The sequence below is a fragment of the Salvelinus alpinus genome, chromosome 1 (genome assembly GCF_045679555.1).
Source record: "Salvelinus alpinus chromosome 1, SLU_Salpinus.1, whole genome shotgun sequence".
In the NCBI taxonomy this organism is placed as follows: Eukaryota; Metazoa; Chordata; class Actinopteri; order Salmoniformes; family Salmonidae; genus Salvelinus; species Salvelinus alpinus.
The window spans coordinates 51,613,944-51,627,127 of record NC_092086.1 but is presented as its reverse complement, the minus strand read 5'-3'; the positions used below and the strand labels follow the sequence as shown (position 1 = coordinate 51,627,127).

Sequence of the window (13,184 nt, the reverse complement as noted above, 5' to 3'; positions counted from 1 at the left end):
AGAACTGAAAAGACTAGGGACCCAGAGATGTGTGTGCTTTGCTATGGACTGTGCATTATGGATAGCTTACAATGTTGTTATTTTATTGGAATAAATGAATTATAATTTTTTCCTAAGGTTATTGTGAATTTTAAAATAAACTTGATGTCCAAACACTCTAAGCCTATACAACATGTCCCTATTATTTTTGAGAAAAATAAGGACACATTGGATACGTTCATAAAACACTACTAGCTGGACTAATTACTTAGTATTTTGAGTATGAGACATGCTTGATTATAAACTGGGTGGGTCGAGCCTAAATGCTGATTGGCTGACAGCCGTGGTATATCAGACCATATACCAGGGGTATGACAAAACATGTATTTTTATGGCTCTAATTATGTTGGTAACCAGTTTAAATTAGCAACAAGGAAACCTCTGGGGTTTGTGGTTTATGGCCAATATACCACGGCTAAGGGCTGTGTCCAGGCACTCCACCAGTGTGTAAGAACAGCCCATAGCCGTGGTATATTGGCCATATACCACAACCCCTCGTGCCTTATTGCTTAATTATATACCAGAGAAGAGAGGTATAACATTTGCACCATTTGACTATACTGTTGCCCAATGTCTGCAGTATGGTTGAGCCCACCCATTTACTGTCGGTGAGTCACACGAACAGTAGGTTGGGTAGGCGGCAAGCCTCGCTATGTGACCTACTTTTACTTCAGTTACCTCTTCACTGAGACTTTTAAAGGATTCGAGTTTAACAATATACAAGTGGTGGTTTAGATGATGGAACGTTTAGGCAATTGAAAACTAGATTAGGCTTCTTCTAATTTTACATAGGCTATGAGAAAAATGATAGTCTTGTTGGCCAACTGTAGTTGACTATATATATATATATATATATATATATATATATATATATACTACCGTTCAAAAGTTTGGGGTCACTTAGAAATGTCCTTGTTTTTGAAAGAAAAGCAATTTTTTTGTCCATTAAAATAACATCTTATTGATCACAAATACAGTGTAGACATTGTTAATGTTGTAAATGACCTTTGTAGCTGGAAATGGCAGATTTTTTATGGAATATCTACATAGGCATACAGAGGCCCATTATCAGCAACCATCACTCCTGTGTTCCAATGGCACGTTGTGTTAGCTAATCCAAGTTTATCATTTTAAAAGGCTAATTGATCAGTAGAAAACCCTTCTGCAATTATGTTAGCAAAAAACTGTTGTTCTGAATAAAGAAGCAATAAAACTGGCCTTCTTTAGACTAGTTGAGTATCTGGAGCGTCTCAGTGAAGACGTAACTGAAGTAAAAGTAGGTCACATAGCGAGGCTTGCCGCCTCCCAACCTACTGTTTGCGTGACTCACCGACAGTAAATGGGTGGGCTCAACCATACTGCAGACATTGGGCAACAGTATAGTCAAATGGTGCAAATGTTATACCTCTCTTCTCTGGTATATAATTAAGCAATAAGGCACGAGGGGTTGTGGTATATGGCCAATATACAACGGCTATGGGCTGTTCTTACACACTGGTGGAGTGCCTGGACACAGCCCTTAGCCGTGGTATATTGGCCATAAACCACAAACCCCAGAGGTTTCCTTGTTGCTAATTTAAACTGGTTACCAACATAATTAGAGCCATAAAAATATATGTTTTGTCATACCCCTGGTATATGGTCTGATATACCACGGCTGTCAGCCAATCAGCATTTAGGCTCGACCCACCCAGTTTATAATCAAGCATGTCTCATACTCAAAATACTAAGTAATTAGTCCAGCTAGTAGTGTTTTATGATCGTATCCAATGTGTCCTTATTTTTCTCAAAGATAATAGGGACATGTTGTATTGGCCTAGAGTGTTTGTACATCATGTTTATTTTAAAATTCACAATAACCTTAGGAAAAAATTATAATTCATTTATTCCAATAAAATAACAACATTGTAAGCTATGCCATAATGCACAGTCCATAGCAAAGCACACACATCTCTGGGTCCCTAGTCTTTTCAGTTCTCTGCAGCTAGCGACTGGAACGAACTGCAACAAACACTCAAACTGAACAGTTTTATCTCAATCTCTTCATTCAAAGACTCAATCATGGACAATCTTACTGACAGTTGTGGCTGCTTTGCGTGATGTATTGTTGTCTCTACCTTCTTGCCATTTGTGCTGTTGTCTGTACCCAATAATGTTTGTGCCATGTTTTGTGCTATTACCATGTTGTGTTGCAACCATGCTGTTGTCATGTTGTGTTGCTACCATGCTGTGTTGTCATGTGTTGCTCCCTTGCTATGTTGTTGTCTTAGGTCTGTCTTTATGTAGTGTTGTGTTGTCTCTCTTGTCGTGATGTGTGTTTTGTCCTATATTTATATATATTTACTTTTAATCCCAGCCCCCGTCCTCGCAAGGAGGCATTTTGCCTTTCGGTAGACCGTCATTATAAATAAGATTTCTTTCTTAACTGACGTGCCTAGTTAAATAAAATAAATAGTGGAAACCTCTCACACTATCCTCAATTGGATCAGCATCCATATGACATGCAGAAGAAAACATTAAAACCTCATTACCATTCTTGAGAAGAATTCCATAAATAAAATACCGTAAAGACTATGTAACTACCCCGCGTTTTTATTATAGCATTATGTAAAACATATATATCATCCTTAGGTGCATATTTTGTCGCGAGGTCCCGGTGCTTCATGTGAGCGATATGGCACAGTGGACGGCTCTGCCAGCTCGAGAGCGTGAGAGGAGTGTCGACACGAATAAACACTGCAGCGGATATGCATGGTTACCGGGCTTGTCCACGTGACAGGGGCGCTGTTACGACCAGGCATACTTGAGTGGGAGCCGATCCTCTGCTATTTTCATGGAGAAAATACCACTTTAGATTGTAGCATCACTCAGTCATAGGCTACATCAATGTAAACACTTCTCAGAGGAGAGGTAGAGAGACATGTGAGGGAAGAAGCGCCACATAATCTTGGATTTGTATATCTTCATATTATAGGCCTAGGCTATAGTCTATTCGGGAAAAACGACCTAGCACGAGGCATACCTTTTTCTTTTTGAATGTTTCTTTGTATTAATAGGTTATTGTTAAAATATTGTAGTAGGCTATTACTTTTTGGCTGTTGAAGTTGGCCTATCCATGCATGCTTATGAAAAACAGTTTACTAAAAACAGGTGTTGCACCTGAATGCTACTTTACAATAATGGGTGGGACTGACACCCGTTTCAGTATGCCCTCTTGTGGTAAAAGAGCAGCATTGATCCACAGTGACTAACACCAATGTAACAGCCTGTGGTCTCCTGTAGAATATGTTGAGATATTAACTAATTTATAAGAAAAGTGGTAACATGTAATGGTTTATCTTCAACTAATCTTCAATAAACATAACTCCCTTACACGATAGTGAATTAGGGAGCCCAGAATTGTCCTCTCCCCAAATAGAGAAGAGCCCAAACTAATATCAAGCAAGCAGATGAAATGCCATAGCTGTACCCGTTCCACAGTATTTAACATTTTATTTTAAAAAATTGGTGGTGACTGAGCCAGTTGCCAATTGGTTGCACCTAATCCCAGTGTGAATAGAGAAAATATGACAAGAACTCTCTCGACCATAACAATTTTATCATGGTTGCATGATTGTACACGATATATTAACTACAACAAATTGTAACAATCATAAAAATTTGGTAGGAATATGCATTTGTCTTGGCATTTTTATTATTGGGAAATCTTTTGAGCTCAGTGCAACCGCTGGCTAATTGACCAATCAGAGGCGAGCATACAAGGAACGCATGCGCAGTATCATTATTTTTAAGCGACCTGAGAAGGGGGGCATCAAGGCGATAGGTGAGTTCGGATGAGTACAGAGAATATCAAATAGGTAGGTGGCATTTAGTCATAAGTGTAAAGCACAATGTGTTATAACGTTCAAGAGAAAAACGTAACTTTGTAAAGCGTTTAAAGTTAAAATGGCGTCAAATGAGACCGGGTTGGTTGAAGGCAAAGTGGCTGTCATTGTTTTGCTCTTTGCTGCGGACCTAAAATGGAGGACTTGGCTAACCAGTTAGCCAACTAAGCGACTGCAGCTCAGCTGTAACGTTTGTTATTCTATTACTGTTTCCCTTGTAATCAAGAAATTGCCAGTCCCAGCATAATGTTTTCTTCAAACACCGGCTAGGTCAATTATACACATCATTGGGTAGCCGACGAAACTCAACTCTTTAATGATTGTATAAGTTAGCTAACTACCTCCTCTGCTAGGCATGCCTGTATTGTTGAGATGCAAGTCAGTTTATCTCCGGGTTGCTCGATTGTTGTTATTGTGTCAGTTTGTTGGTTCATGTGTCAATATCATACAGATTATTCATGGGTGTATAGAAATGCGTGAGGGAAATTGTAGCTACCAGAGATTGAGAACGCTAACGTTATTAGCAAAGTGGCTTTCTTAGTTGGGCTATATCTGCTGTAAGAGAGGCCATTGTGGCTGATTTCCTGTCTATCTCAACATTTGATTTTTGTTAGTTTATGCCTGATAACCTTGTGTCTATGTTGAATTAACTGTGTGCCCATCTGACATCCCTCCCTTGTATTTCAGGCTTGCATGGACATCTAGACAGCCCACTGCTGAGGAGAAACGGCATCCACGGTGTGAGATCAAGCTTTTTGTGCCACCAACGCCCCTGTCAGGAGGACATTGGTGGGCGTTGGTTGGCAAGGGTTCTGGCGGTGGGGTTGCCACGACAATGACATCCACTGTGTTCACAAGTGGAGGATATAAGCTAGACACAGTAGGGAAGATTGATTTGGTCAAAGCTCCAACAGGAGGAACACCAGATTCCTTCATTGGCCTGAGGAGGGAGCCAAGTGAATATGTCATCGGAGTCCCAAACGTGCTGGGCAGTATCCACAACAGCAGCGGCCAGCAGCTCCAGGGGAAAGCCAAGGTGGTGCCAGGACAGGGACCGATTACCTGCAGGCCTGGATCTGGACAGAACCCTGGGCTTGGGTCTGGGCAAGAGGAGAACTGGGTGATCTTTGGAGCCCAAACTCCCCATGGCAAACCAATGGGGGGCGACGGCACCACACCAGTCAAGAGCAAGACACTACTAGGACAGACAAACAGCAATATGGGCAAGACAGACCTGGCAGTGCTCAACACTATCAAACAGCCCCGGGACGATGCAGTGTGTGGCAGGGAGGTCAGAGGGGCTGCTACTGCATCAATCATGGTGGCACAGTCATCAGAACACAGCCCAGATGGCAAAAGAGGGAATATTAGGAAAGGACCTGGTCACTCCCCTACACAGACCAGCTGCATACGCCAGATCCTCCTCCTCCAACTAGAACTCATTGAACAACAGCAACAGCAGCTCCAGTCCAAGAGCAAGGAGATAGATGACCTCAAAGCTGAGAAGGAAATGGTATGCTAGCAAACACAAATGTATAACATTTCAATTGTCAAACCTGGTCAGCATATTTTGTGAAAAATTGAATTTTCCAGAATAACCAGCAGCAGGTATTTTCCCTCCAACCTAGGCCAGCTCCACAATGCCACCAGTGGTATTGTGATGTAATAGCAGTGCAGCACTATTATGACATCATTGTTTCTATGAAGTGTAAGGTTATTGAAGTCAACTAAATCGGCCTCAAGCACATATACTTTTTTTGTTGTACTCTTGTGGACTGTAAATCTCACAAGTGTTGAAGAGAATAGGCTACCCTTCAAGACAAACTATTTAAATGCCAAATCATAAGGGGGTATAAACCTCACTTTAGCCCCACTGACGTGACGCGTTTTATCACTACTGCAGCTCATGGCGCGGATCGAGCGCATGGAGCGCCGTCTGCAGCTAGGTAAGAAGGATGGGTGTGACCAGCGCCCCAACCACATCCCTAGCCGGCAGGAAGACCAGGTGGCAATGCCAGGGACACCAAAGGGGCAGGGGCTGTCTGAGTGCTGCAGCAGCCATACACCCCGAATGCTGAATTTTGGCAGAGGAGGCAAGGGCCACAAACGGTAGGGCTCCACATTCAGTTTTTTTAACAATTTTTTTTTTTTTTTTACTTCATGATATGACATACTTCCTAGATCAGGCCTGGGCAATTCTTTTCCATGGAGGGCCACATTAGAATATATTTTGCCATTGCGGGCCAGAATCATATTACAAGCTCCTTCCACAAACTCGGCCATCTCACGTTTGTGTGTTAGGGGAGATCTGCATGACCTGACTCTGTCTTCCAACAGTGAGACAAACTGCCTGTGGTTTAAAGATTTTGCAGTTTTGAAGTTTACCACTTTAATGACTGTATCCACAACATGGCTCATTTTCAGAACACATTTACAGAGCACCCCCTGATGGATAATGCAATGCAGGAAAATAATTTTCTGATCTGGGTTCAACTCAGCTACTTGATCTTGTATCCTTTTGAAAAGGCCAACATTTGTTCCTGTCAAGTTTGGGCAAGCATCAGTGGTCACACTGGATAACTTTTCAAAACTCAGTCTCAGCTTTGCCACACACTTATTAACCTCCTCCAATAAATCTTTCCCTGTGGTTGTGCTCTTCGTTGACTGCACTGAAGCTCCTCTGTAATTTCAAAGTCTGGGGTTATGCCTCGTAAAAATATCAACAACTGCGCCGTGTCATGTGAACCTCTCATCCAGCGCCAAGGAGAAATAGGTGAAATCCTTGTCTTTCAACTGTTGTTCCATATTCTCTGCAATGTCCTTAACACGCCGTGTCACTGTACATCTTGACAGGGAAACATTTTCAAACAGCTCTTTCTTGTCGGGGAAAAGTATTGTTGCAGAGTTAATTAAACATTATTTTAATGAATTCACCCTCAGTGAATGGCTTGCTATGTTTAGCAATTTTGTGGGACAGTACATAGCTAGCTCTCGCAATTCCATCATTTGCTGAATGCAGTTTTGTGAAAGGTCCTTGCTGCTTTTGCAACTGAGAAAGCAACTCTTTCGATGCACCTGCCCTCTGCTCAGAAGACATATTCCTATATTTCTCTGCATGCTTCGTCTGGAATTGTGGGGACAAGTTGCAGTCTTTCAAGACAGCGATGCTCTCTTTGCACACTAAGCACACAGCTTTCCCTTTACCTCAATAAAGAAGTACAGTCGTGGACAAAAGTTTTGAGAATGACACAAATATAAATGTTCAAAGTTTGCTGCGTCAGTGTCTTTAGATATTTTTGTCAGATGTTACTATGGAATACTGAAGTATAATTACAAGCATTTCATAAGTGTCAAAGGCTTTTGACAATTACATGAAGTTGATGCAAAGAGTCAATATTTGCGGTGTTGACCCTTCTTTTTCAAGACCTCTGCAATCCGCCCTGGCATGCTGTCAATTAACTTATGGGCCACATCCTGACTGATGGCAGCCCATTCTTGCATAATCAATGCTTGGAGTTTGTCAGAATTTGTGGGGTTTTGTTTGTCCACACGCCTCTTAAGGATTGAACACAAGTTCTCAATGGGATTAAGGTCTGGGGAGTTTCCTGGCCATGGAGCCAAAATATCTATGTTTTGTTCCCCGAGCCACTTAGTTATCACTTTTGCCTTATGGCAAGGTGCTCCATCATGCTGGAAAAGGCATTGTTCGTCACCAAACTGTTCCTGGATGGTTGGGAGAAGATGCCCTCGGAGGATGTGTTGGTACCATTCTTTATTCATGGCTGTGTTCTTAGGCAAAATTGTGAGTGAGCCCACTCCCTTAGCTGAGAAGCAACCCCACACATGAATGGTATCCGGATGCTTTACTGTTGGCATGACACAGGACTGATGGTAGCGGCTCACCTTGTCTTCTCCGGACAATCGGAAAGGGGATTCATCAGAGAAAATGACTTTACCCCAGTCCTCAGCAGTCCAACCCCTATACCTTTTGCAGAATATCAGTCTGTCCCTGATGTTTTTCCTGGAGAGAAGTGGCTTCTTTGCTGCCCTTCTTGACACCAGGCCATCCTCAAAGTCTTTGCATCACTGTGCGTGCAGATGCACTCACACCTGCCTGCTGCCATTCCTGAGCAAGCTCTGTACTGGTGGTGCCCCGATCCCGCAGCTGAATCAACTTTAGGAGACGGTCCTGGCGCTTGCTGGACTTTCTTGGGCGCCCTGAATCTTCCTTCACAACAATTGAACCGCTCTCCTTGAAGTTCTTGATGATCCGATAAATGGTTGATTTAGGTGCAATCTTACTGGCAGCAATATCCTTGCCTGTGAAACCCTTTTTGTGCAAATCAATGATGACAGCATGTGTTTCCTTGCAGGTAACCATGGTTGACAAAGGAAGAACAATGATTCCATGCACCACCCTCCTTTTGAAGCTTCCAGTCTGTTATTCGAACTCAATCAGCATGACAGAGTGATCTCCAGCCTTTTCCTCGTCAACACTCACACCTGTGTTAAGGAGAGAATCACTGACATGTCAGCTGGTCCTTTTGTGGCATGGCTGAAATGCAGTGGAAATGTTTTTTTGGGGGATTCAGTTCATTTGCATGGCAAAAAGGGACTTTGCAATTCATCTGATCACTCTTCATAACATTCTGGAGTATATGTAAATTGCCATCATACAAACTGAGGCAGCAGACTTTAAAAATAAATTTGTGTGTCATTCTCAACTTTTGGCCATGACTATTTTGATGTCCACTTTTGCTGGAACATCCTACATTCATTGTCTACTTTTCTTTTCTTTTAAATCTTTGAAACTAATTTTTGCGCAATTTCTAGCTAGCTATTGTTTGTGACTGTGGTGTGTGTGTCAGCCTGTCAGTCAATGTATGTCCTCGTGCAGTTATTTATACGTACCTTCAAAATAAATGTCCCACCAATGTTGGGAGTTAAATCATTACACAAAGGCAATTATTCATTGGGCTTTTAGTTTGCATAACAAATAAGTATTTCAAAACTTTACTATGGCAAATTCTTTGATCTGAGCATGATTCCGCGGGCCGTGTTGAATCAGGTCGCGGGCCCAGGCCTGTCCTAGATCCATACATGGATAGATATACAGTGGGGAGAACAAGTATTTGATACACTGCTGATGTTGCAGGTTTTCCTACTTACAAAGCATGTAGAGGTCTGTAATTTGTATCATAGGTACACTTCAACTGTGAGAGACAGAATCTAAAACAAAAATCCAGAAAATCACATTGTATGATTTGTAAGTAATTAATTTGCATTTTATTGAATGACATAAGTATTTGATACATCAGAAAAGCAGAACTTAATATTTGGTACAGAAACCTTTGTTTGCAATTACAGAGATCATACGTTTCCTGTAGTTCTTGACCAGGTTTGCACACACTGCAGCAGGGATTTTGGCCCACTCCTCCATACAGACCTTCTCCAGATCCTTCAGGTTTCGGGGCTGTCGCTGGGCAATACGGACTTTCAGCTCCCTCCAAAGATTTTCTATTGGGTTCAGGTCTGGAGACTGGCTAGGCCACTCCAGGACCTTGAGATGCTTCTTACGGAGTCACTCCTTAGTTGCCCTGGCTGTGTCTTTCAGGTCGTTGTCATGCTGGAAGACCCAGCCACGACCCATCTTCAATGCTCTTACTGAGGGAAGGAGGTTGTTGGCCAAGATCTCGTGATACATGGCCCCATCCATCCTCCCCTCAATACGGTGCAGTCATCCTGTCCCCTTTGCAGAAAAGCATCCCCAAAAAATGATGTTTCCACCTCCATGCTTCACGGTTGGGATGGTGTTCTTGGGGTTGTACTCATCCTTCTTCTTCCTCCAAACATGGCGAGTGGAGTTTAGACCAAAAAGCTCTATTTTTGTCTCATCAGACCACATGACCTTCTCCCATCCCTCCTCTGGATCATCCAGATGGTCATTGGCAAACTTCAGATGGGCCTGGACATGCGCTGGCTTGAGCAGGGGCACCTTGCGTGCGCTGCAGGATTTTAATCCATGACGGCGTAGTGTGTTACTAATGGTTTTCTTTGAGACTGTGGTCCCAGCTCTCTTCATGTCATTGACCAGGTCCTGCCGTGTAGTTCTGGGCTGATCCCTCACCTTCCTCATGATCATTGATGCCCCACGAGGTGAGATCTTGCATGGAGCCCCAGGCCGAGGGTGATTGACCGTCATCTTGAACTTCTTCCATTTTCTAATAATTGCGCCAACAGTTGTTGCCTTCTCACCAAGCTGCTTGCCTATTGTCCTGTAGCCCATCCCAGCCTTGTGCAGGTCTACAATTTTATCCCTGATGTCCTTACACAGCTCTCTGGTCTTGGCCATTGTGGAGAGGTTGGAGTCTGTTTGATTGAGTGTGTGGACAGGTGTCTTTTATACAGGTAACGAGTTCAAACAGGTGCAGTTAATACAGGTAATGAGTGGAGAACAGGAGGGCTTCTTAAAGAAAACCTAACAGGTCTGTGAGAGCCGGAATTCTTACTGGTTGGTAGGTGATCAAATACTTATGTCATGCAATAAAATGCAAATTAATTACTTAAAAATCATACAATGTAATTTTCTGGATTTTTGTTTTAGATTCCGTCTCTCACAGTTGAAGTGTACCTATGATAAAAAATTACAGACCTCTACATGCTTTGTAAGTAGGAAAACCTGCAAAATCGGCAGTGTATCAAATACTTGTTCTCCCCACTGTATCTATGTACTGTAGATACATGCAAAGCCCCTTATTGTCCCTCACGTAATTCCTCTAAAGGTTGTTTTTGTTCTTGCCAGTAGGCGTTTCCTCTTCCAGGACCCCAGGGCAGCCAAACGACGTGCCCAAGCCAAGGCCTCCCAGTCCCCACACAACGAGGCGCTGCTCCCCAAAGAGGAGCCTCTGGACGGGGAAGAGTTTTCAGATGGGTTTCCTGGGACCAGCTCGGCCGCCACTGAGGAACTGGACTACCTGTCCACCACAGACATGTACCTGTGTCGCTGGCATGTGCCTCCTCTGTCACCAACTTCGCGGGAGCCCTCACCCAAGAAGGAGGAGCCTGTGGCCAGTGAGTGTTACAAACTGTCATGAAATGGTTGTTTTGGATCCCAAAAAATAGGGAAAAGGGCAAAATAAGTATGAACAGCACATAAAGGCTGAGACTTGGGCCTAAGTATTTTATAATAGGCCACATGATTACTTTTTTTTGCTTTATATTTTGTAAAATGTGTGTTAAACAGGATTTGTAAAATTGCATGGGTGGTGGAATGACCTTCTCCCTCTTGTACACAGTTCCCTCATGGAAGGAAAACCTTATGGAGCCCCTGGGAGAGGAGGAGGCATCTGATATCCCTGAGGTGGGTACTTGTCTTGCACTGTTTGAAGCCCTAGGCTGGTGGAAGTCCAGATTGGACCCCTGGTCAGGAGGTCTAAAGTCCAACTGTTTTCTCTTACAGAATCTGGATGACAATGTCTTCCTGAAGCGCCACTCGAAGCATGAACTGGATGAGAAGAGAAGGAAGAGGTAAGGGAGGGCTGGAGTTTTCACTATGTTCTGTTTACATGTCTGACCAACTCTTGCTATGAGTCAGTATGTTTCTCTGGCATACCTCTTCTGCCTTTCTCCTTATTTTTGTGTTCCTTATTTTGACCTTCCGTCGCTGTGTTCTTCACTCTCCTTCATTCTCCTCTCGTAGATGGGACATCCAGCGGATCCGTGAGCAGCGGATGTTCCAGCGACTGCAGCAGCGCATGAACAAGAGGAAGGGTATCCAAGAGAGTGAGCCAGAAGTGTTCTCCTTCTACCCAGAAGCCGAGGATGGTAAGCCCACCTATACACTGAATTGTTAGATACTACTGCACTGTTGGAGCTAGGAACACAAGCATTTCACTACACCCGCAATAACATCTGCTAAATATGTGTATGTGACCAATAAAACATTTTTTTTTTTATAGATCTGTCCAAAAAGCAACTATCCCATTAGTAATGTCTGTTGAGATGAAATGTAGTCAGTTGAAATACTGAGCAGGATCTTGGACTCATCACTTATGAAGGTGTTCTTTCTCTCTCAGTGGAGTCCCTCATGATCACCCCCCACCTTCCAGTGGTGGTGTTTGGCCGACCTCTGCCAAAGCTGTCAAGACGGTGAGTTGAGTCATACACACTGGTTCTTAAATAACACCAAGCCAAACATCACTTGAATACAATCAGAGTGCTTGCTTCCTAACCTAAACCCCTGTGTTTCTCTATTCACCCTTGAAGGAGCTTTGACCTGCCCTGGCTGGACGAGCGGAGCCGCTGTCGAGTAGAGGTGCCCAAAAAGCAGACCCCCCACCGGACCTGCCGAAAATAAATCTGTCCTTTCCAGCTGAGTCCAAGAGAGGAGACACCGGCTGGATTGGTGCCAGGCAGCACCCCTCTGTGTGAACGTCTGCCTTGTTATTTGGGAGAGCACTACAGACGGGTGGGGGAATTGCATGCCACAATCCCCTAAAATCAAAAGATGCACTGTGCCACAGTTTGGTCATGGTTGCTGGACTGCAGAGCGGATCCTATTGTTTGTTCATAGTAGGGCTGGTTTGGAAGAAGACTGAGGGTGGTGTGGACTATCCAGGAAGAGCAGACATGTTTGTCTCCTCTAGATTCCCACTGGGATAATTTGAGGACAGTTTTCCTCTTTGCAACTTCACCCCAAAAATTCCCAAGAAAACAAGCTAAAGTTTTACAAACTGTTGACGTTGTCATTCACATTGACATGCCTCATATTTGAACAGAGCAGAGTGACTCTGTCTCCCATCTGTATGTGATTGCTGTTGCATCCTATAGAAAGGAGACCTGTTGGAGATAAAAGGAAAAAAACATTGGTCATTAGGAGAGTGAGATGTGTTGAAAGCGCTTCAGCAGCACTTATGGTTTTGTTTCAAACAAGATGTTGTAATAAAAAAAAAAAAATGCTTTATGCCCATGAACATGACTTTGTTTCTTTTGGATGGTGTCTTTGCCTGATTTGATAAATGTAGGAGATAAAATTAATTTGAAAGCACTGGACCATAATGGGAATTAGGTATGAGTGAACGTGAATATTACTATCAATATGTCTCTGGATAATACTTAATATTCATTCAACTCTGAGCAGATTTCAGGGAATATATCATTTTGTTCACAGGTGTCATCATACTGACTTAATCGTTACAAAATGCTTCAACAACCAATTAACGACACTTGCTAATTGAAACGATAACTTGCCAGAAAGATTTA

General features: G+C 43.1%; 1 protein-coding gene across 5 annotated transcripts; it reads left to right on the top strand.

The window, feature by feature from the left end:
- The first annotated feature begins 3,760 nt into the window (after nt 1-3,760).
- LOC139579644 (male-specific lethal 1-like 1) lies at nt 3,761-12,895 on the top strand. 5 transcript variants are annotated; one of them, XM_071408509.1, is made up of 9 exons: nt 3,761-3,862; nt 4,611-5,436; nt 5,827-6,032; nt 10,729-10,994; nt 11,219-11,283; nt 11,383-11,450; nt 11,623-11,747; nt 11,999-12,071; nt 12,189-12,895. In XM_071408509.1, exons 2-9 carry the CDS (start codon nt 4,759-4,761, stop codon nt 12,277-12,279), a joined length of 1,572 nt encoding a protein of 523 aa, XP_071264610.1. In that variant the 5' UTR covers nt 3,761-3,862; nt 4,611-4,758; the 3' UTR covers nt 12,280-12,895. The 5 variants fall into 5 exon arrangements, with proteins under 5 accessions (XP_071264610.1, XP_071264594.1, XP_071264603.1 ...); XM_071408493.1 differs by having other exon boundaries at nt 10,726-10,994; XM_071408502.1 differs by having other exon boundaries at nt 3,781-3,896.
- The last annotated feature ends 289 nt before the right edge of the window (nt 12,896-13,184 follow it).